The sequence below is a fragment of the Chanos chanos genome, chromosome 1, assembly GCF_902362185.1.
Source record: "Chanos chanos chromosome 1, fChaCha1.1, whole genome shotgun sequence".
Lineage (NCBI taxonomy): Eukaryota > Metazoa > Chordata > Actinopteri > Gonorynchiformes > Chanidae > Chanos > Chanos chanos.
Window position 1 is genome coordinate 24,056,055 of NC_044495.1, and position 25,256 is coordinate 24,081,310.

General features: G+C 44.3%; 1 protein-coding gene across 3 annotated transcripts in view; it reads right to left on the bottom strand.

The window, feature by feature from the left end:
- Nucleotides 1-25,256, bottom strand: part of snd1 (staphylococcal nuclease and tudor domain containing 1) — a 131,051-nt gene that overhangs the window by 78,376 nt on the left and 27,419 nt on the right. For all 3 annotated transcript variants that reach the window (XM_030783512.1, XM_030783504.1, XM_030783496.1), the window contains exons 12-16: nt 22,933-23,039; nt 21,273-21,383; nt 20,105-20,177; nt 18,364-18,505; nt 6,897-7,006 (exon numbers count right to left, since the gene is read on the bottom strand). In XM_030783512.1, coding sequence (XP_030639372.1) covers nt 6,897-7,006; nt 18,364-18,505; nt 20,105-20,177; nt 21,273-21,383; nt 22,933-23,039 — 543 coding nt within the window. The remainder of the gene's footprint in view (nt 1-6,896; nt 7,007-18,363; nt 18,506-20,104; nt 20,178-21,272; nt 21,384-22,932; nt 23,040-25,256) is intronic.

Sequence of the window (25,256 nt, forward strand, 5' to 3'; positions counted from 1 at the left end):
CAGACTAACTTTTCCACTGGTAGCACTGGCGCTACCCACTTTCTCAGCTGATGATCGCACGCTATTTTTTTTGGGGGGGGGGGGGGGGGGTACAGCATGGTATTAATCAATGACCTTGCATCCTGGTGAATAGTTGTCTTAATTTGCATACCCTTGTTTTGCATTGATGTAAAGATTGACATTGACTGGAGACTTGATATTTGCAAAATATTTTAATCTGAACATTACGTTTCTCTGCCAAGAGGAGTGGCTGACAAAATAGGTCATCTTCTATCATATAATTTTAAAAGAAAACATTTTTGCGTTATCAAATGAAAGCATAGCATAACAACAGCGTGTATGTTTTTACATGTGCTCTATATTTGAACTTTTTTGTTATATGCTGTATTTAACTGCCTAGGGGTGTTGGCTCTCCCCCTCCACCAGCCTCCTCCTCTCTCTCTCCTCGTTTTGAATTTTTACAATAATCAGCTACAGACCGCTTCATCTTTGGAATACGGTAACGGCTAAATGGATTTTTTCTTGTGTTTCATCATTGGTGCACGTGCACACGCACACCGATGATGAAAGTGCACGCAGGGAGAGTGCAGGTAGGGAGAGAGCGACTGAGCCGGTGAGGAAGAAAAAGTACTACTTTCAACCGCAATGGCTAACGCAGTACCCGTGCAAAGGGGCACCAAGACAGCCTAGTGATCATCGTGCACTCGTATGAATGCGACCGCCTGAAATTTTAAACTCGCACTCTCTCAAAAAACGGCTGCATACGCTTAAGCAACAGCTGGATTTCAATCATAATGAACTGGTGAGCGGAAACAATCAGATCAAACTGGGCTGGCTTCATTTATCTCAAGAAGAATTCAGTCAACAATCACAGGTCCCAAGAATGTGAGTCAGTGCTGTACCCACTTGATGAAACGATGACCACATCACTCAGAAGCAACCAAACGCACATAAACACGTACCGGTTCAACCCCTCAGTTCTTTGGAACAGACGTTTCACAGAGAACAGACCTGACGGTTTACCTAAAATGACATTTCCATGCCTGGAAAGAGGCAGTTCCTATAAATAACTGCATTATTAAAAAGAAAGGACAATGCGGCTGTAAACCGTCACAAAAACAGCAGAGGACAGGCTCTGCCAAAACCAACAACCAGCATCACACACTCACACTCACTCAGCAGAATGTCCCCACAAACATAGAAAGACTGCGGTAAGTGCACTGGTGGCCAAAGAACAGTAGTTCTTACTCGACGTTTTAGAGGGGACCTTGAGGACAGAGGTGTATAACAGCAGGACCACAGACACACCATCAGTGTCCCACTCTAAACCCACCAGCCCGAGGACAAGTCTCTCTGTGGACCCAGATAATGGCAGCCTTTTCACAGACTACTTTCCCCCCCAAATAAAGAAACAGCTTGAAGGCTAATCATTAGTAAAAAAAAATAAATAAATAAAAAACAAAAAAACAAAACAAAACAAAATAAAACCCACTTGGGCTTAGACACAGCAGTAAGAAGGGCCTGTGTGTGTGCTCTGCAGGGAGGCCTCTTATGTCAAATATAATGGAGCTCCACCTCTAGTAAGCCCCATCACTTTCAGTCCTCCAAGCTACTGTATAGCTTCTACAACACACCAGGAAAAAAGTAGGACTGGAAACCTAAGAAGAAATCAGAAATGTCTCCTCTAATGACAGATACACCAAAATACACACACACACACACACACACACACACACACATCAGTGCTGTGGACTCGGCTACAAAGGATCAGGGAAACAAATCAAACAGCTCAGCTCCTAAGGGGAGGTTATGTCACCCTCTGCACTGACACAGCCACAAGTCTGGTCACGCTACTGAGAGAGAGGGAGACAGAGAGAGAGAGAGAGAGAGAGAGAGAGAGAGAATGACAGAGAGAGGGGGAGAGGGGGTGGTAGAATGAGGCAGACAATGTTGAAGTGTAGAACAGCAGGTCTCACAAACCCGTAAAAGCTTGTCAAGGATTCATAATTATATCTCCTTTTCAAAATGCAAATCACCACAAGGGGGTCAGAGAGACCAACAGAGACAGAGAGCGAGAGAGAGCGCGAGAGAGAGAGAGAGAGCGAGAGAGGGGGAGAGAGAGGACAACACGTTTTTCAAACCGCCATGCTCTAAGTGGTAGTCCCTCTCCCAGTCACATAGCAACACAGCACCAACTCCGAAAGCACTGCAGCCTCCTCACATACAAACAAAAGAAGGCTTGTCGACGAACAGACTAACAAAAGTCGAGAAAATAAATAAATAAAAGAGAGGGCGGACAAGGGAAGACGAGCCAGTTGACTGAATGGCTCTAACAAAGAGCCTGTGCGATTCACACTACTACATGAGCTGCTTGAAACCACTGACTCAGAGTCCGCAACGAGCGACTATGTGGCAGACACCTCAAAGTGGGGGGGTGACGACTCTCAGGATGGCAGCCACCTCAGTACAGGAACAGACACTCTCTAATGCATATGAGAGTTGCGGAAGAAACGCACCAATATGCACACAAAAATGCATTCACATTGCAGAGGTCTATTAACGCACTACACATGACAGTACAGTTATCATTTAAAAGATGAGGCAGTCAGTCAAACAGGCTGACTTAGTGTAGATTGGCATCACCCACGCATGAGGCATGCAGAGAAAAGTCTCTCAGCCTCTATTTTAATATGGAATGGCTGCATATGACTAATCTAGAGCACGACTGGATAAATCCAGTAAGGCCTAGCGATGATGTGTGTACATGACTGTACAACCCAAACCTGCACTGGGACAACGCTTCAATCATTCAGTCAAGTTCCACCACAGATTCAGCACTGCACTCTCAACTCAATTATAAAATTGCTATAAAAGTGCCTTTCATATAACCCGACAAGTGCATAAACTTTATGTTCATTCACTTCCACAAGTCTCTTACAGGTCGTACAGCAGGCATATGCTCTGAGAGACGGCTGGTTAAAACCCGATCCTGAAAAAGTATTCGGTCAAATCCGCTCATTCATTTGTGACAGCGCAGAACAGCGGCTGCGGTCCGGTGGCCGGCTCTTGGAGCTCTTCACGTCAGACTCCGCAGGTACGGCAGCTGCCTGAGCCCTCTCTATCTGTTTGACTTACGAGGCTACAGAGAAAGGCATGGAATCTATTAACGCCCTCCAGGCTGGCAGAACAGAGTGCTCTTTCATCATTAGGCCTTTTACAAGCTCAACCCTGCACCACGCAGAGACCGCAACACAGAACCTCACGGCCATTCCCACAGATATTCATCTTCAACTATCAGAGGATGATAGTATTAAAACCTATTTTTTAAAGTATTTTAAAGTAAGGTTTTAGAGTATTTTAAAGATGAGGCTGACTTTAAATTGTGTATTATACAAATGCTGCACTCAGGTGTTCACAAAGGCACAAATGTTACCACAGTTTATGAACCTCAATACAGAGTATGAATCAAACTCACACTCAGTGAGAGAGGCAGTTTGCTTTGGTCCATGCGTACAGAGCCCGGACATTTACCGCCGTGTGGAGAGTAGAACAGTGTTTGTCTTAACATGTAATCTGTGCTCTGCAAATGGTCATGCTCCTAAAGGATTTGAGAGTACAAGCGTGTGTCAAAAAACTCAATCATTCGACCCGGGCTGAGGGGTCGGGGGCAGAGAGCGAAAAGATGAGCAGTAGACAGAGAGAAAGATGCTGGGATGACTGAAGGAGATAGAAAAGAGAGTTAGAAGACTTACGTAATAAGCCGTGAGAAATAATTTAGTTGGGTTCGGAAATCAATGCTGGAGCGTCAGAATTGGAGAAATCCAATATATTCTTGGGGCACAAGGCAGAAAAGAGATGTGGAGGGTCTCCAAACAGACATGAAAGGAACTGCATCACTGCTGAGAGTTCACAGCACAAGACTCATAAACCTGATCATCACTATAGTCCATGCTGGCAGGCACACAGAAACACACACACACACACACATATACAAACAATTCACAGTGTGTGAGCACGCAGACACATTAGCTACTTAAAAAAGGGGGGACAGTCCACATGATTGAGCTAACATGGCGGTTTCAAACAAACAACCATATGTCTCATATCAGAAGGCCTGGATGCTTTGATGGTGGGAGGAGGTTGTTTGTGATGTGTAATATAAGAGAACAGAGGGGGCATGTGTGGGGCCAGACATGTGAGTGAGTCATCACTCGCTCAAATCAAAGCATTTAACATACACTGGCCTGGCTGCCTTAGTAGTCTGACCACTCGGCATATGTGACTTACACTGCTGTTACTCTTACTGAATACACCATTGTATGACTAAACACACACACACACACACACAGACATTCAGGCTTACTCTCAATCTCAAAATCACCACTGACATGCCTTTCATCACACTATCAAAAATACAAAACATACACACACACACACACACATTTACTTTTATATATATATATATATATATATATATATATATATATATATATATATATATACACACACACACACACACACACAATTATATTAAAACAACAAGAGAGGAGGAAGCGGAGAGTCTCCCACACACATTTTTAACCTTGTGTGTTGAAAAGGTCCCTAAGCGAGAGGCTGTGTGCCCACACACGGCTGACTTTAATAAATAAGTGTAGCAAGAAGAGCTCGGACACAACTAATCTGCCTCACCGAGAGAACCCTGACTGATAGAGAGAGACCTCCACAAATCCCTCCGCGCACTCCACATTCATCATCTATTCTCCTTTAGCTACTCTCCTTCAATTTGCTTTTTGTGTGTGTGTGTGTGTGTGTGTGTTCCTTCATTAATCTCAGATCTTCTCGAATTTAGCATCTCAAAAAAAACACCAAATCAACCACCTGGTAAATGAATCACTCAAGTAACTGAATGCTTGATTAATTACATTTTTTTTTTAGTTACATGTAATTAATGCAAAATGGCAAATAAAGCCTATTTATAAATATAAAATACATGGCATGGAGTATGGCTTACACATTCTCTCCTCCCTTTAATACAAAAATTTTCCTCTCATCGACTACATACTGCAAGCTTTGTTCACCTTTCTTTGGAAAGGCCCGCTAAACAGACAGCCAAGTACACTACACTCAGATCATCACTCAATTCTACCTTTAAAAAATAGACGAGAAGAGAGAGAAAAATCACGGAGCCTGTGCTGCCCTCACCCCGCACGCCATTTCAATTATGCATCCCACATCACAAGCAATTAAGACAGTGGGATGTTAAGGAAAGCACTTTCATGGATTGACTTCAATACCAAAACAAACCAGAGAGTCATTACAAACTGTACAAGATGGGCTTATTCCTCAAAGGAGAGCGGGAAGTGAGAAAAGGGAAGACGGAGCGTGAGAGAGAAGAACTCGAGAGTTTGAGAGGTAGTTTAGGCCAGGAGGGAAAAAACGGACAGGTTTAAGCAATGAGTCACTGACTCTATATACTGAACCAAGAGAAAATGCCGCATGGATGACACCTAAGCGACTTTAAGAACGAAGATGCAGAAAGGGTTGGAGATTACTGCTGTAATCCTTACCTGGAGGTTAATCCTGTATGTAGAGAATTTTTTTTATGTTTAACTATAGGTGGCACGACAGGGATTTAAAACAACAAAAATCCCCTATACAGAAGTGAACAGCTTGGTACACACGCACAGACTTTCTCTCTCTCTCTCCTTGGACATTGAGTGGCTGATAATGCTAAGTAAGGCCTCACTAGGCCTGAGGAGGGTAAACGCGTCCAATAATTGCTTTTCCACGAGTGTGCTAAATAAAGGGCCACCTATTCCATTAAGTGTAACCAAATTAGCTGAAATGAACTTCACAGATAATACAGAGCAGACTGAGAGCATATGCCACTCTACAGACACCTCCTCACTCCTCTTCCATCTCTGTCAGAGCTAAAGACTTTCCCTCTCTCTCTCTCTCTTTCTCTCTCTCTCTCTCTCTTTCAGTAATGATAGCAGTAGGGCAGTAGGCCTAGAAAGGAGTGTGCATGTGTCTTAGTGCCCAACAGTGAAGAAGTTAAATCAGGACTTTAGATAAGGTTCATCTCATTAAACCTGACTGCACAGACTGGCTCACTTACACCAAGCTAATGGAAACATCACTAACAGGTATTGAGGTGGCCAGGGGAGAAAGTGGAACTGTGTGTGTGTGTGTGTGTGTGTGTGTGTGTGTGTGTGTGTGCGCGCGCGTGCGCGCATGATTGAGTGTGTGTGCACATGTATGTGCGCATGTCTGTGCACCTATGTTTTCATTCTCTCTCCCTCTCCCTCTCTCTCTCTCTGTAGCACCTGTGTGGCAGCTAATGCTCTCCTGCCACCTCAATATCATTTGAAGAGCTTTTCTGAACCAATCCCAGAGAGAGCATTTTAACTCTCACTTCAGCTGCACTTTCTTGCAAAAGCCACATTTCCATGACAATTACTGCCAGAGGAGGACAGCATGTAGACAGAGTGGGCTAAGCGCTCTACACAGACTACAGCAGAGCTGTGTTCTTGTGCTGTAACTGAGTCCATTTAGGCTTTTCAATTCAGCACATACTTTCGGACATGAACATGTGATATAGAAAGCTTAGGTACAGGGGAGGTAAAGGCGGGTGCCAATCAGGTTTGACTTCCCTCACTCAGGGCTCTAAGCAAGAGGCATTTTAACAAGCTATTTTTGCTTTGTCCAAAGAAATTACGATTTAACTTCTGATCACGCTTGCATTTCTGATAACCTGAGATTAAAATTCGTCAAGTTAAAACATAGGTATTAGAAACCATGAGCGAATCCATCCAGACTGACACAGCCATTACGACTGAGGGGCCTTTGACTGGTAACTGTGGGTGCAGAGCCGCTCGCACGGCTGCTTGCCTTACCTCTCTCTGTAGCACCAGCTCCTTGGTGAACAGCATGGCTTCCTCGCTGAAGGGCTCCGCCACCTGCATCCCACCCGGAATGTTCCGGGAGCTACGGGGGCACTCAATACCTAAAGAGATGGGGAGAGAGAGAGAGAGAGAAGTTGCATTTCAAAAAATAGGCTAGTCGCAGAACAGAATCGCAATGCGTGATAAAATTCCACAAACAGTATATCTGTTTAGAGATTCATCGAGTGATAACGATTAGTATTCACCGAAACTACGCAGGACCGAATGTTTCTTTTTTGTAATCACGACCATTGTGGTAAAAATCATAATTTAAGATTTCAATTAATTGTTTCATTATTTTTTGATTCTCTTCAATGTGCACCTATGAACCCTGCCTCGTGCTGATTCAACCCTTAAGGGAACGTGCCCATCTCACGGAAATGAGCCGCTCGGCCGTTCAGCCTCTACCGCATTATGAGAGACCAACTGCACTCGTCAAAGACAGCCATCATCGCAGAGGGATGGACAGTTAATATATGCGGGGAGTAGGCATTTGAGCCACGGGCTAATTATGTAGGACAGTCAGCAGTTCTGTTTGCTGAGTTCTTTAGATGTGTTCCCGCTGCTTTTGCAGTCTCCCTCTTGCCTCCCTGCCTGCCATGCCTATGCTATGCGCTATGTATGCTGAGCGCAGGGCCAATGCAGAGCTCAGCAGCCCTTTGATGCCAGGAGAATGCTTTCTGCAGGAGCAACTTCCAGTTCAATGACAGCACCACCTCCTCCCCCTCCCATCCCACCCCATTGTCTTCAACATCAAACAAAGACTGTTTCTGAGGGCACCACAGTGCAGCAAGGCCTCTTCAAACCAACTATACACCCGCAGTTTTCTCCCCAACAGACACGTACATAAAGAGAGAGAGAGAGAGAGAGAGAGAGAGAGAGAGAGAGAGAGAGAGAGAGAGGGAGAGGAGGGACTGGGGGGGGGGGGGACTTTACTCATGGCCAGCAGGATTGTTCACTCTGGGCAATATCTTATCGATTTATGCACATGGAGTCAAACACAAGCCTGGAAAGCAGCACCTTTTAACCTGATGCTAACAAAGCACCATCACTCCTCATAGCCCCAGTGCAATCCTTTAAACCATAATCAATACTGGCCACTCAGTCCTACTGCACATGGTCAACCTCTCAAGAGAGACTCGACGGTCACTGCCTTCCACCGGACACATCTGCAGTGGGAAATAATATCCAGCCATAATTATATCAATCACAGTACTTTATCCACCCCCTTTTCCTCAGGACCGCTGTATTAGTGTTATAGCAGATTGGGTACACTGACTCCCCCATTAGAGGATTCCTCCCACATTCCTCCAACACTGAGGAGAAAGAAAGATGAAACTACCCTTCGTTGCACCAACACAAAATAAAAAACAACTCAATTACCTCTTAATAGCCTGTAAATAGTCCCCCAGATTAGCATTTAAATTGCTCCGAGCGTCCAGCTTGCTCAGAGGCGGGAGGCGATTTCCGCCAACAATGCGGGGAGTATTTTTAGCCGTTGGGATTTGTTTAGCCGGTTCAGAGTGGCATGGGTGGCCTTGCATGACAATGACAAGAGCAAGGGCCAGGCACGAACAGAACAAAGACCACGAAAGCACCTCACAATATGCCAGCCAGGACACAGATCAGAAAGCCTGGCTGAGAGTCTGTGCTGTATAACCTCACAACCCCTAATCTCAGTCCCGTGTCCTCATTAAGACCACGGTGCACAGCAACTGAGCAAAGAGGGTTCTGTCTTTTCACTTCATTCTTAAACCAGAGGCTTCTCATGCAGAGTTTATCTGGAAGAACATGACAATCTCCATTTCCAAAATCACAGAATGAGCCGTACTTCCAAGAACCTAATAAACAGGTACAGATTTGGCCTAACTGACATTTCATTTGAAATTCAATCACAAATCTGCTCTGAGGTGGGGACATCTTATCCAAAGATAAAATGTGATCTGAATCACTTGCAAAAGTGTTCTGGTTGGTCAAAGCAGGCTGGCCAAACACAAGCACTGTATGACCTCAAACCCCGCCCTCTAAATCCATCTCCGTCACTTTCTCACTCATCATAGGGAATACAGCTGATGACAGGGAATAGGGACTGGGATATATAGGGAGACGATGGGCAGATGGAGTTTCTCTGTCTCCCTATACACGCATATGGATGTGTGTGTGTGTGTGTGTGTGTGTGTGTGTGGAGAGGGACAAAGAAACTGTACATACACACACAGTGTATATACAAACACACACACACACATATGTGTGTGTGTGTGTGTGTGACCAAAGACCGAGAGCGAGAGAGCGAGAGAGAGAGAGAGAGAGAGAGAGAGAGACTCTATCCGCCCATCGTCATCCTTATGTGTACTGAGAGTGTGCACACAAGTGTATTTGAGTTTGTGTTTGAGGAGGAATAGTGGGAGTGAATGTGGGCTTCATGAAGCACTCTGTCCTCTCTCCTCAGGAGCGTGTCACAGACAGAGGGACTGGTTAGAAAAAGAGGTCCACGCAGTGATCACTGGGAACGTTCAGACTAAAGTGCTAAAATATTAAAGGACATTTGCCCTGAGCTGTAAATTCTGAGATTAGAGCAGAGTGTTCTGGGTGGCTGAAATAAAAGTAGTAATATATGGGAAACATACATTACTACTTCTATCCCACCCTCACCTCCAGGCTCATCAAAATTTCAGCGTCGGGCAATAGGCAACCCACCACAGTGCTCAGTGAGAGAGCTGTAACGGTTTAATCTGTGATCCCGCTGAGTGATACGGATAAAATACAACATAACTCTGTCACCCCCAGCCTCCGATTCACTTTCTTCCTCCATCCATCCCTAACCCCACTGTTCCAGCTTTTCTCTGAAATAACTGCACGACAAATCACCGGAGCCTAAGGCGTGTGCTATCCCTGAAAAGACACACAACCGAATCCACCTTTAGCGCACGTCAAGAGGTCCATCTTTCTGTCATGAGAACCCCTTTTTTGACCACAAAACGTAAAATCAATCACACGTGCACTTGAGCATGTACTGTTGAGCGAACGGGTGGTCTGTAACCCCTTTCGCCCATACAGCTTTAGCTGTGAATGTTCCAGTAATTTACCGGAACGGGGTTACATGTGAGCGTACGCCACAGTCGAAATCCTGGATGCTGGGACCAGACCTAGTACAGTCCCAAGCAATGTTTTGGGTAGACTCAAGTGTAAAACAAAGCAGGAACACTGCTGGTTAAGAGAACAATGTTTTTGATTACATATGTCATGTGACATGCTCAGGGCAGGTTCAGCCAGGAGATTTGAATCAGTTATATCAGCTTAATCACAATAAAAAAAAATAAATAAATAACAGATATCGAACTAGTGATAAGCGATAAGCAAAGTGTTAAGAAATATTAAGAAATTAAAGAGAAACCGAAACCAGGGGGGCTTCTGTCCATCTGAGCCAAGGATGAATTCAATCAGCAATTGAAAGCTACTGCTGCACACATTACATGTCATATCCCTCCCTTCCGGGATTTTCATGTCACGCACAAACACGCTGGACCACGTTCCCGGCAACAGGCTGGAAATGTGAAAGGGGGAATCCACTAGCATTACCGAACAATTTAATCCGCCAATTTTGCGGGTTTTATATCTGAAAGAGGCTTATGAGTGCAGTCTCAACATCCCCACGTCAGCTGCATTATCAGAGCAGATAGACCATGCGTGTAGTACGCGTGTTGATGAAAAGCAGCCCTGATCCAGGTGTAATATCACTTAAATAGTATGCTTTTCTTCAGTCCTTCTCTCTCTGACTGACTGTCCCTCCTTCTCCACGTGGGCTGAGAGCCTGGTAACAGAAAAGGCAACCTCCACTCTTGCACCTAGCGGGAGAGTGAATCATTTGGTATCAACAACTCTCTGGGCAACTCCCAACCACAGAGCGGACACACACGCATATATCCGCTCTTATATCGCACACCCACACACACCCACACCAACACCCACACACGCACGCACAGAGTGTGAGTAGAGTGGGAGGAGCAGACAGCATGAGGCATCGTCAAGCCCTCTGCTTGACAGCACTTGACGGGCTATGAGCCACTGCAGGGTTTAGGGAGTAGGGGTGAAGTTTGTGCAAACTGAAATATTAATGTCAGAGTGCAGTCAAGTCCTGGTGCAGTAGAGGAACACACTCAACTGGGTTGCCCTTCAGGACAGAACCTCATATTCTAAGCCTCTCAGAAACACACGAGCACACACGCCCTCCGCGTATCCATCAGCGGCCACCGAACACTTCGGCACACCTTGTACCTTCCAAATGTTTCAGCGCACCTCAGCACCTCCCATACCTTCTTATCACTCTCCTCTGATCTGTGCCCTGACGTGGAGCTAAAGTGGAGAGATGACCGTGTGAATATGCTGGGTTAATGCGTACATTACAGGGCTGCACAGGGCACATTTACCCCCCACAGACTCCCTTACAGCCCCCCTACTGCCCTCCCAATGCCGGATCATTAGCTCACATACCCTTTCATATTCACCCCCCTTTCCATATGCTCCCACTCTGGAAGTCTGATCTGTGAGTCTCCACCCTCCTCCACTCGCTAGTCAGGCCTGAGTGGTTTGAGTGAGGCTGGCTTTTGTCTCCCTCATAGGCCACTCCATCAAATAAAAGAAAAGATATTACGATGACAGAAACGGTTTTATAGAACATTAACGAATGTCGTCTTGTATTAAGTACAGGATGGTGAGATTGTTGTTCGGCTAACAACACAAACAATAATGCAGTAATCCATTTGCTTGTAATAGGACAGCGGATCAGGCTAGAAAACAAAGCTGATGGTTTTAAGAGCGCCTAAGCTTTACGATGGAGACACTGCAGGCATTTTGGTATGAAAGGCATGACGGAGAGGACGGTGTTCTTGGCTGTGATGCTGTTAGCGTGGAGGATTGGGTTGCGGTGGTACTCTGACTAAGAACCAAAGCACTACATATTACAGCACATCTGGAGTGCTGCTTGACAAGCAGAGCATAGACTGTTCCACTCAAAGCAGCTCTGAGAGTATAACATAACCATCGAAGGAGTAATACAGCCTGTGTGTGTGTGTGTGTGTGTCTTTGAAAAAGAGTGCTTCCTCAGAGCTGAGGCAAAGGCACATTCCGTCTCTTCAAATGGATGAATTTGAGAAGCCCAAACTCTGCCAACTTATGTAAGAGTCTTACCCCTCCATCTCCACGTTCACCCCAAAGGGAATGGCATGTACCATGAATATGAGCAAGAGGCATGGGGAGGGAGTGAGAGACAGAGAGAAAAAGAGAGGAAAAAAGAGAGCGAGAGAGAGAGCGAGAGAGAGAGAGAGAGAGAGAGATGTGGGAGAAAGGAGGATGCAGAGTTGGAGATGAGGCACAGAGATGTGGATGAGAGGTGAGAGAGGGGAAAAGGGAGAGAAAAAATGTACTGCTAAGCTGAACTTTATCCTCTCATCAAGTCATGAAAAATACAGAGGAGTTCTAGGTTCTGGATGCCTGTAGATGGTATACTATTTCCCATCTCATCACTATCCATTAGGAATTTACCAAGTCCTGAATATGGAAAAGCTCCCGCTAATCAAAGCGCAATGAGGAGAGATTCGTAATGGACTGTTTTCAGGGTGGACGCTTTAAGGAGAGAGACGCAACATCCTCCTCTTTGACAGAGGCATAGATTCAGTCTGACATTTGGAAGTGCTACAGAGGGTACACAAGCATACAAACACACGCACGCACCCACATTTGCAATATGATCTACCTGTCCGCAAAAGCAGCTCTCGGATCATCGGCTCCAGGAAGGGAGTGAATTAACACAAGTTGCCGTATCACACGGAAGCAATGCTAAGTTTGTAGAAGCTCGTAAACATCCCCATTACTTTAATGCACATTTGCACAAATACACAGACAACACGTCTACGGAAACAAGCCTGCAAACGGACTCATAAGCACGTAGAAACACATTCATCAGTCCTCATTCAAAACTGGAGATATTCACTTGTACATTCTAAATGGAGATGCAGAGACAAAGATGAAATTCACTGTACTGCTGAGAATCTCATATCTACTTAAAGCCCCATATATTGACTGTGGGCTGGGCCAGCCTCTCTCTCTCTCTCTTTCTCTCTAACATCTGAGCTGAATCTGGGCAGTGCTAGAGCCTGTAAAACTCATGAAACTTGTATCAGGATGAGAGGCCAAAAAACAGAGGAACAGAGGGGAACATCCCCTTCCCAGAGCCCTGGTCGCCGTCTTTTGAAGTCTGCTTCAGAACTGCCTCTGCTCCCTGCTTTCCTTTTCTAAGGTCGACAACTCACTCTCTCTCCCTCCAAGAAAAATAGAGAGGAAGGAAACGCACAAAAAAGGAGGGGCTGAGAGACCTGGGGGGACTCACTCCAGGCCCAAAAATCAAATCAGAACTTTCTTTAAACTACAAATACTGGCCTGAAGGGAAAAGTAAGTTTACCTGAGGATAGATAGATGGATAGATACACAGCCGTGTGCAAAACTAGTCAGCATACACACAGGGAAATCATTATACACAAATAATTATACATATATTCACACATATTCTACATCAGTAAGCTCATACAACAAACAGATTGTCTGTTGCTAAATAGGGATGCACCGATCCAACTTTTTAAGTCCCAACACCGATACTGATACCCGGGCTTTGGGTATCGGCCGATACCGAGTACCAATCCGACACCAGCGTTTAATTAATAATCCGTATGCTTCACTGCGTGGAAGAGACTGGGACCATTCTTTTATGTGTAAGGCAACACCAGGCCTGACTTAAACACTGCTTTCCTAATGTCGTAAAACAAAATGTAACAAATAAATACATATATAAATTGAATATTGAATTGTTGTTTATTATTAATACAATAAATAATCGTGCACCAGCAACTGAATTCGAGAACCTTCTCTGTCATTTATGTTGCTTTCACACTTGGGAAGAATCTCATGTCTTTCCAATGCATCCAACAAAGTCAAACGCTTCTTTAAATCGTCCCCTTTCTTTGTTTGGTTGAACTCATCGTGTTCTCTGGTAATATGATTCTGGAGGTGCTCTGCCCTGTCCACACTAACCCAGGTAAATTTGAAAATGCATAATTATTTCTCCATTTAGCCCTTCTGTCCACACTAAAACAGTGTTTTCCACCACCAAAAACTACACTTTTCCAAAACACTCTCTGAAGCACATAAGTCTGAAAACGCTGGGTTCACATTGTAATGTGGACAGGGAGTTTCAGAAACAATGATGTATGTTTGCCATGACACTTGCAAAAGTTTGTGCTCTAGATACCAAAACAAACATGACAGGCAAAATGCAGTCAATACTGTTCCATCAAATTTGCTAATCTATCCTCGTTTACAGATCATCATACTGTACTATACATATGCACTGCTCCAACGTAGAAGACAAGCTTTATATTTGCTGTGTTTAAGAGATGGAAAACAACTGCAACGGCGATTCAAACCCTACATGGAGTGGCAATTTTGGACGCAACCTGGCCGAACAAATAGTTGGCGGGACAACTTTGTAAAGGCATAACAACAAACACTAAGGTGTTCCAGTGTTTTAGTGTGGACATAGAACATTTGGAAAACAGTATGAAAATGGTAGTGTGTACGGAGAATAGAATTGAATTGAGCAGATCAGCCCCATGGATCGACCCCATTATCACCAATACCTGGTCCAGCTATTAGAGTTAGTAGCAGACTGACATCCGATATCAGTATTGGATAGGTGCATCCCTATTGCTAAATTCAGATAACATATCCTCTGTCCTTTCAAACATAAGAAGTGATGACAGATATAACCCAAGTCAGCTCAATCTACACTTCATCAGAAAAATGGATATGAAGTGAGTGATTCACTCAAAACACAACACACAAAGACAAACCTAAAAATGCCAAATCAATCAGCGAAAACACAAAGGCCTTTAAAACTGCAGCCACAGCACGATGAAGAGTCCTGAAAAAATCAACTCAGATCAATGTCCAGAAATGGACAGATTCTGATCAAAGGCTCTGACCAAAGAGGTTTTAATGATGTCCTTGCATTCACATAGAACTCTCTTTCAGCTGTGCCTTAAGAGGTCTTCTGGACAAATATCTGTGTAGTTTTATTTATCTATGAATATATGTACTTTCTATTGTCATAATCCACATGTCAGCTGGTAAAAACAATGACTCTCTCCACCTCTCTCTCACACACACACAAACACAGACTGACTGACCAGGTTTTGCCTTCATTAATGACTACAGGGAATCAATCCTATGCAAAATCAAGAGGTGCTTTACGAGAAATAAGTAAAGAAAGTGAAATACAGCATTGGCTATTTGGAATTAAAGAGATAAACCCAGGCTAGCAGTATATGGATTAAGAACCATTTCACAGGGATTGGTCTTTTAGAGTAAATATCTGTAGCCCCCTCCAGCACAGCACTCTCAGTGTCAGGTCCACTGCAGCTGGCATGAGCCTGTGTGCAGACGCTCAGTCACAAACCGTCTCATTTCACCTGAGTTCAGACACGCTGTGGGCTCCATAATCCACCCATGCTGATTGCATTATCTAGGAAGAAAGCAATGAAAAATGCATACAACACGTCTTGTGTGAGAAGAGATATATGGGGGAAGAGGAAAGCATTTCTGTCTCTTCAGAGCAGCAAACTCTGGTATTTTGCCTGTGGGAAGACTCTTCCATGGCAACGCTAAAAGGAGTCTGAATACAGTAACGAAAGCATGGAGTGCAAGAACACCCCCCACCCTCCCGGTTTCTGTCTCTCTCTCTCTTTCAAAATTGAAAGACCTTTCCATCACTCTTGCCCTGGAGTGCTGTTAATTGGAAGTCTGTCTACTCTATGTTGGTTTATCATGGTGCCTATATGGCAAACAATTACACGGCAATTGAACTTTCCATGTGCCCACATACATGGCAACAGCCAACCAACCTTCACAACACATGTCTAAGCACAAGCAGTATGGAGATTATATAGCTGCAAGGCACATGCAGTACCACCATAATCGATAGATGAATACAGAAACCTACAGTACAACACCAAGTGTTTTTATGAGGTTTCAGTGTAAAATAGAGGTCAGGCTCAAAGCTGAAACAGAAACTCAACATCTAAAGCTAGCTCCAAATTGTGGTCGACATTTTGAGGCCTTTGTGTCGAGCGTAGATGCCTAACTGTGGTAGGAGGAAGGTGAACGAAAGAAGAAAAAAAGAAAAGAAGAAAAGCAAGTAGTGAGCTTTTCTGACATGGAGATGAACGATTAGAGCCTCAGTAGGACTGCCTTATCACGTCACGCTATTCTCCTCTAGGCTAAAGACAAGATACCTGAATTAAACATGCCTAGATAACTTTGACAAACCCAGGAAAGACAGAGAGATAAAAACCACAACTCAGATAAAGTCATGAAGACCTGATTTAAAAAATTTAGAGGGTGAAGAATAGACTCGACTTTATGGAACTCACAGACAAAACTAACAGACACACACACACACACACACACACACACACACACACACACCTCTCGTTAAAGTTCATAGGGTCAGTAGAATATCAGTTAAACGTTCAACGGTTAAAGGAATAACAACACATTTACTGTTTAAAAAAAAAAAAGAAAAGAAAAGAAAGGCTAGAGACATTTCTATCAATCAGTGTTAATTTCATCATAATGAAAGCATATTAGAGAAATCATGAGCTGTCAATGCCTCCGGAATAAAAACCGTTCACAGAGGAAGACTTTTATCAAATCCACTGAGCCTCTGTGCCGTAATGCCTTTATTGTGATCTGGTAATAAGCATGATTGAATAAAACAATTTCAAGGATCGTAAAAGGGGAAGGGTGGGTGGGAGGGGGAGAAAAATGGCAAACACGTGAGAGAAGTTGGAGACTAGCCCAGAGTGAAGCTAACACAAAAGGAGGAAGACACTGAGAGAAAAATTAATGCAATAAAAAGCTCGGGGCCATATTAGGCAGAACAGGTAATGTTAAAAAAAAAAAAAAAAAAAAGAAAAAGAAAAAGAAATCCCTTACAGAAAAAAAAAAAATAATTACAAAAATGAAAACAAAATAGAGCAGAGAGTGAAGATGCTCAGAAGAAAAAAAAAAAAAGACTAAATGAAGTAAAGCATCTCCAGAGCAGACATGCGGAGAGAAAAAGGGCCGTGAGGTATAAACATAGGATGATCGGTTGCTGAATAGACGGGGTTATGATCCCTGGCTGCTGTTGATAAATAATTACATGTAAACAGATAATGATTCCTTGGTATGAGACCAGCAAACAAAGCTGGCCCATGCAACCCTCACTCACTGTCAGTCCTCACAAAGGCACACACATACACACACACACACACCCCCCCCAAATGGTAACACACCCCCATTATAGACATGCTTAAGCATCTCTTACTTGTCCTATCACTTAGGAAAAACAACAAAGAACAGCATGAGTGTGTTCAATAAAATAAAATAAAAAAAAAAATTAGCCCATGTCCTGAAAGCAACATCACTGCTTTCATAGTGCAATACCTCAAACACTGTCAGCCTGATGCGTTCACATTACGCCAGTCTCAGGCGGAGGATTGCTGACATGCCTGTTCCCCAAATCTGGTCATGCCTAAACCCTGCACCTTTCAGGAGGTCACAGAGATGAGCAGACTGTCAGTCAAAGGTCATGGGTCACACGTGGTCCATATCCCTCCCCTGCTGTGCAGCATGTCAGTGTACAGCTGTGATAGTCTATCCCCCACATTCTCTCTCTCACCCTAACCCAGATCCAAGAGAGATAGAGGACAGATTGCTGAGTGGTCTGCCTGCACAGTCAGTCACCTTAACCTCTGACTCCGGCTCAGATTGAGCCAGTGGGTGTCCTGAAAGGTCAGTAGCAGTAAAGGAGTGAGTAGTGAGGAGGCCATCAGCAGCCTGCCTCACTCATTACTATTCATCACATCTGTTCCGCTTCTCCACCTAAAACAACGGCTCTCGGCCCAGTAATCCAGCCACAGAACACCTGAATCAAACAGATAAGATGAGTTGACCAGTTTTCTGTGGGTCTCTGAGGACTGGATTGGGAACCACTAGCCATGACGTCTGGATCTGCCACACGGAACTACACGTTCCCCACACGGCTTCATAAACTCATGTGGTTCCATTTCGCCTCCAAATTTGTAATTAAATTGAGACTCTTTCACCTTCTCATGCTGTCAGGAGGGTGCGGGTGGGCGGTTGGGGGCTCCTGGACCAGGGTGAATGACCCTGGAGCTGGGAAACACTACACAGAAAAACCCAGGCCACAGCACGCTGTTAATGTGAATGACAAAGTCATCTCTACACCACAAGATGGTGGTTGGGGATTGGTGGTGTGGGGAGTGAGAGGAACAGGATGGGATAATGAGGAGGGACAGGTCCTTACCGGCGAGGAGGAAGGTGATGAGGCAGGTCTCCTTAGGCATGTAGAGCTTCAGTCTGGAGCCACTGAACACATACTCCACCACGGCCTCAGAACGCCCAGCACGCTGCAGGAAGGGCAGGAACTGCTTGGCCTTCTGTGTGTCCTGCAAACAGCAAACGGCACTTAGTTCTCAAGCCATATAGCATTTTACCGTGTGTGTAAAGAGAGACAGAAAGTTAGAGCAGAGAATAAATTAACCCAAAGTTAGTAGTCACCACTGAACATAAGACAAAATGCTAATGTAACACACTGCAAAATGCAAAGGCCCATTATGGTGATAAGGTGAGAAGATACCATCCATTTTAAAGAGGTGACCGCAACCACTCTCAGACAAAAACCACTGAGTCAAAAACAAGATCACCTGTTCAACAATTACAAGGATACTATATATATATATATTATACACACACACACACACACACACACACACACACACACACACAAACATTTTACTGGATCTATCACAAGTATATCAGATCAGATTATGCCAGACAGATACTTGCTTAGTGTCCCAAAACACATACTAAAAATTTGTGTAGGTTTAACTGAACTGGATTTTAAATAGAGAAGATATATGGCTTTGAAGCTTTAAGAGGGATAGAATGATGGCCCGATTTGTGCAAAGCAGTTTCCTGTGAGTCAGCCTGGCCAAGAGCAAGCCACCCACCACACATCTAAATATACTATAGCTATGACCCATACCAAATAAGCGAGAGAGAGAGAGAGAGAGAGAGAGAGAGAGGGGAGAAAAGGATGGCTGTGTGAATCATACACACACACACACACACACACACACACACACACAGAGAAGAGTGTGGCTGCTATTTCTAGCATTTTTATTATAATGCTCATTACATTAAGCAGCCACTGAGCACTGAGCAGAGCAGCAGAACAGCCAAACGCAACCAGAGCCAAAGTGTCACTGGACGAAATTAGACATACACATACACACACACAGAGTCCAAGCAAGGCAAGAGCACTCAGACAACTGGGTAATATTACCCATGTCCCTCAGGCTGTCAGGCCTACTACTACTGGTCAATCTGGTGGTCTGATAGAGAGGTCAGAACATGAGCATTTGGATGGAGAAGCTCATCCTCCACCCAAAGATACTTACGCTCAACTGAGTCAATCCTCACGGACATTAAAAGGACTAGAAAACGAGTGCTTGAATGCTGTCTGTACTTTATTATCACAAACACAAGCAATTAAGGAACAGGGGGCTTGGGAAAAGCTGAAACACAATCAGGGCTGTCTATGGACGGAAATGCCAACTGCTAACTGTCAGTTTTTTGCTTGGCATACTAAAGGAGAGAATCTGAGGGCAGCAAGCTCTGTCATTAGACTTAGCAAAATTTCACGGTCAGTAGTTAAATTATGAAACACATTCCACATATTACTGGTCCCAGAACAAGCACAAAACTTGTCCTTTGTCCTTGAGCCACAACTATTGATAACTTCATTAACGGAGCGATTATAATTGGGAATATGTTCATCAAATTAATGCCCTGGGCAACAGGACACTTTACAGCCATGAATCACCTATCCAAGGATAAGGCTTAGAGAGGAACAACACAGAGACAGAGCATGTTTAGGGCAAGTGACAGACCAGTATAAAGTGACAAACATATACAGACACAAAATGTCAGGTTCAAGACCACACACAGGCGCACACACACCACACAGACACACACTGTCTTACCCCAGAAATATCAGCCACTCTGTGAATAGGAACTTCTTTCTTGCTGTGCAGCCCTTTTCCGTTCTTGATGGCTCTGCAGTGATTCAAAGAGCAGGCATTAGCAAGAGCATTATGGTGACCGTGGAGACTAAGTGTGTATAACAGAAAGGCCATGAAACAGACAGACGGTATGAACCACTGGACCATAAGCTATTACGGGCAAGAGCTGAGAATGGCCACAAAAATCAAAAGCCAAATGGAAATACACCTAACACAATCCCCTTCACAACACAGCAATCCACCATGGACACACTTTATGGTTTTTAAAGACCACAAGACCCAATATCCACACAAAAGAGTGTTTTAAAGTCTATAATGATGTTCAGACATCTCACGATAAATATCAGGAAAAAGATTAGGGACACAGTAGAAAAACAAGCTGTGTGTGTGTGTGTGTGTGTGTGTGTGTGTGTGTGTGTGTGTGTGTGTGTGTGTATATATATATATATATATATATATATATATATATGTAAGTATGTATATATATGTGTGTGTGTGTGTGTATGCGTGTGTGTGTGCGTGTGTTCAGCTTGGTGAGATCTCCAAGTATGTATGGGCTAACGACCAGCAATCTTGGCTAAAAATTTCAGACAGCACACCTTCTGCCTCATACTAACTCTGCAGGGAAACATTAACCATAGAGAAAGAGAAGGAACAGCAAGAACAGGAGAGGGTGAAAAAAATGAGTGAGGCAGAGAGAGAGAGAGAGAGAGCAAAAAAAGGGGGAAAAAATTCACAACTCATGTGGAAACCCCATCTATAGCAGGGCAGCAGATCCTAATCTCTTCTTCTATAATAAACTCTCCCCTAAATCTCTACCCTGTGAATCCATATAATTATATTCATAGACAAAGCATATAGAAAGACATGATTTAAAACTGTGAGGTGTGGGGGCATTGGGCTGATATTGCCCATATGAAATAAGAGATAAGTTGATAGGGCGTGACTTACTGCACCACACCAAACAGCCGTATCCAGGCCTAGGCAGCCCTGAATCGGTCCCAGGGCTTCTCCTCCTTTCAATACATCACCCCAAGCATCACATGACACCGCAGTACTTTTTTTTCTTGTTTGTTTTCTGTGCATGCTAGTTTTGTATGGCTTGTTTGTCTTTGGGTAGCATTCTCACCTTGCCTCTGCAGCCAGGAGCTCATCATAGTGAGAAGAGCGCTGGTCGTCATCCTGGCGATACCGGATAACTGTAGCAAGGCCTTTACTGACCAGAGCCTCAGCAATGTTTCTAGAAAGAGAGAGAGAGAGAGGGAGAGAGAGAGACAGAGAGGGAGGGAGGGAGGGAGAGAGAGAGAGGGGTTTGAGTGTCTCTGTTGGAGTGGCTATAAGTGACTGGAGCAGGAGTACATCAGAAATAAGTTTCTGTCTAGGAGCTTGTGGCAGAGAACGCCAGCAGTTTGCCATAATTGAGAGGAAAGGTTTGTCTGCAGTTACTATTTCATGAAAGGTTTTACTGGTTGTTTGCAGGCTTGTTTGAGTTTAATTGGAGAAAGCGGAGTTTGTGGCTAAGCATCACAGATGCTCTGAGAACAACGGAGGGGGGAAAATAAAAGTCATGAAATAATAAAACTAATATAAAAAAAAAAGAAAAAGTGAAACAATAATACTGAGCGTGAGTTATTTTCTTAGCTGCCTCACTACACGCTTGGCTTCATTTTTTAGTTTGTTTTTAAATTGAGATAAATTGAGCATCACACTGCGACAGTAACAGCAACAATCTAATGATGTTCACATCTCATCGTGTCCTTTTGTGCAAAACGAGCCTCTCACAGCAACAACACTGGCTTCAAATCTCAAAGAGCTGATGTCAATGTATATCACGTACATTACACTCATAGCTACCTATACAGCTCAACATACACAGGACATATGGGCTTATATTGCAGGGGGGGGTACAGTCAATGATAAGATGCTAAAACATCGCTTTCATCCTTTATCTGGTTCATTCTTCTCCTGTGAGGGGGATGCCTGGTCAAGGGCAGAGATCAGCTGTGTTCTGCCTGTGATGAGCCGGGTCGGACTAGGCTGAGCTGGGCCGGGCCGGGCGTTCAGGGCCCGAGCGAGCGGAGGCAGCGGGAAACATGGCGCGGCATAAGACAACGTCCCCCGCCTGTTCAAATCAGCCCCAGGGCCCCTCGACCACCTGTTACCCACGATGCACCATGCTGCTTGATCAGGACGGGTAATTAGCTCAGCCTGAAGCGTAGAACGACCTCACACTTCTGCAGCGTGGCCTCGTATTCGCTAACTAGGGAGAGCCGCCGAAGTGTTCGCCACACAACACAGAGCCCAGTTAAGACCGAGGACCAGGAGACAAACGAGGAGCAGATTAAAGCGCTACTGCAGCAGGTACAATACTCACAGAAAGCCTACGGTCACAAGTACCATGTCTTTTCAGAGCAACATAAAGCACCACAAAATGGGGAAAATTAACTCTGCTGAGAAAAACGTTTTTCTTTTTCTTTCTTTCTTTTCTTTTTTTTTCTCCCTCACTCCACATTACAATGTAAAACAAGCATTTGAAACACTACAGTGCTAAACAGACACTCAAGATTTCCTGCTCTATCAATTTTTAATGCTGCTAGGTCAAGTACTCCTTAGTGCAGTTTTCTGTGAGTTAAAAGATTTCACACTCACACATGGGGCATGTGTAGAACCCTGATGTGTGGAGAGGTTTAAAAAAAAAGTGTAAAGGGGGGCTGTATTGATATCTTATAACAGCTTCCATTATCAAATGCACTGAACCAAAAACCTTGTCAAATGTTAGAGATACTTACATCCCTCCGATGGTAACTGTGGCACAGGTGCGCTCTGGGAAGGCGGGAATGGTGCCTGTTTCTGTGGCAGTGGTGGCAGCTCTGATGTAGTCTACAGTGACGTTGACCTGAAATCAGTCAAATCCATAGGTTAAAGCAAAACTATAACTCACACTCTCCAATCTGCTTCTAACATTACCAAGCTAAGAAACCAACAGCCCTACAGCATCGACCTGTCAGGGCTTAGAATGGAAGATATAGGGACCACGGCACGGACATGTGAAAATATAAAGAGCAACACAGTTTGTCTGTTTTATGCTATCAAATTAAATGTGACAGAATTATTTCATATAGGCCAACATGTCAACATTTGAATTTGATGTCCTGTAAAGGATTGCAAATCAAAGGAAAAGCAGGCAGTAAAGAAAAGTTATGGCTTCTAGTAAAATAATGGCATAAGGGTCTTTGTTCTTCAGTGGACAAATGTGTGAGATCCATCTAAACGTGTTTGTGAGCAAGTGTGTGTGTGTGTGTGTGTGTTTGTGTGTGAGTGTCTGTGGGCTACTTTCCAAGGTCACCCTAAGTCAGTATGAATCATGTCAGGCTAGACTGTAGATCTCCCCAGAGGAGCTCAGAGACCAAACATGGAAACTGTTCATCACATATAGACAGAGACAGAGAGACAGCAAGAGAGAGAGAGTGTATGTGAGTGTGTGTGTGCATGCAGGTGTGTGTGTGTGTGTGTGTGTGTGTGTGTGAGTGAGAGAGAGGGAGAGAGAGAAATAAGTGAGAGTGCGTGTGTGCCTGTGTAATCAAGACTCAAGGTACCCAAATACACCTTTCCACAAGGGCATGTTGGAGAGAGTCACTTGCAAAAATCAATAAACCCACAACAAACACGAATGACAACAGAGTGACTGTCAGTACACGGCTTGCTTCAGGAAAACCTGAGCCAAACAGGTCAAGGCGGCCAGCGCAGCCTGTCAAACAGCATCTCACATCAGTGTCTGATTTCACCACAAAACAGAGCGTGTCAACACAACAGTTAACCACGCCACTCGGGTGGCGTTTAAGTCTTCCTCCGTTTGTGTCCGGCTCTCGCAAAGCGATCTGATGTTCCCGGAGGGGAGGCCGTTTTCTAGTTAAAGCAAAGTCAACATGCGGGAACAGGTATTTCCGAGATAGAAAATGTTCCCAAAGGCAGAGCAGTGGGGAGGAACGGACCAGCAGACCCTCCTCGCCGTCCCATTGGACCAAAGCAAACAAAGGCAAGTGGCTGGTCTGAGATAGCGGGGCGGATACCCCCGGCTGTCGAGAACATGAAGGGACGGCTAAAAAATCTGTCATTAATCTGAGGACGGCAGGACTGCAACAAGGACAAGGACAGCGGCCCACAATCCTTAGGGTACGCGCAGATAGGCAGCGGGACGGATGATTGGACTGGGAGCTCAGAGGAGTGCTGTGGTCACAAGAACAATGACAGCACAAACGTGCTACACGAATTCAGACCAGTCTTACGCCAAGACCAGGGAGCCTCAAACGCTGCTCCTAACCACGCTCCGCTTGTGAGGTTCTTACATTTCCACAGGCCTTTCCTATACCTGTATATTCCCACATATAGGAATGGTTGTGGGTGACAGGTGATGCAGCAAAGAAGTTGAAGTCGAGTTGCAGTATTGCAGGATTATTTCTAGTGGGTTTTCCCAGTCTTAAGGAGATTCATTGCTGAGGAACCAGACTTGTGCAGTACAGTCAGAGTGGAGTTGTGGTGATGTTGACTATGGCTCTCACATGGATCTGAAGTTTATTAACGACTTTTTTAGGGCTGCCGGGGGGGATGGGTTTAAAATATCTGAGAGGTTATATGAAGAATTTACAAATGGATTCACCACCATTCAAATGAAAAAGACAGCATGGCAGATGCGTCATGGATACAGAGAGGGACCAACTGTGAAGAGATTGTTGGTATGAGATTTTAATGACAGTCTGGAATCAAACAGTATTCTTCATATTCTGACTACGGGGTCAGAGCCTAAATGTACATACATACATTTATATGTATATACATATACACACACATATAAATGTAAGTATGTAAGTATGTATAAATGTAAGTAAAAGGATCACATAGGCCAGTAATGAAGCTCTCAGGCTGATATACTCAAAGACGATACTTTCAAGCATGCACTAGAGCAGCGCCGGCTGCTGTTAAGCTTTAAATTGGGGTTTAGTATCACAAAAGGAATTTTTCTAGAATACCAATCACAGCTAATTCAAAACAAATCGAGACCACAGTTTAAGTAAAATTAGATGGCTTAGTCCCATTCACACATAAAGCTATTCTG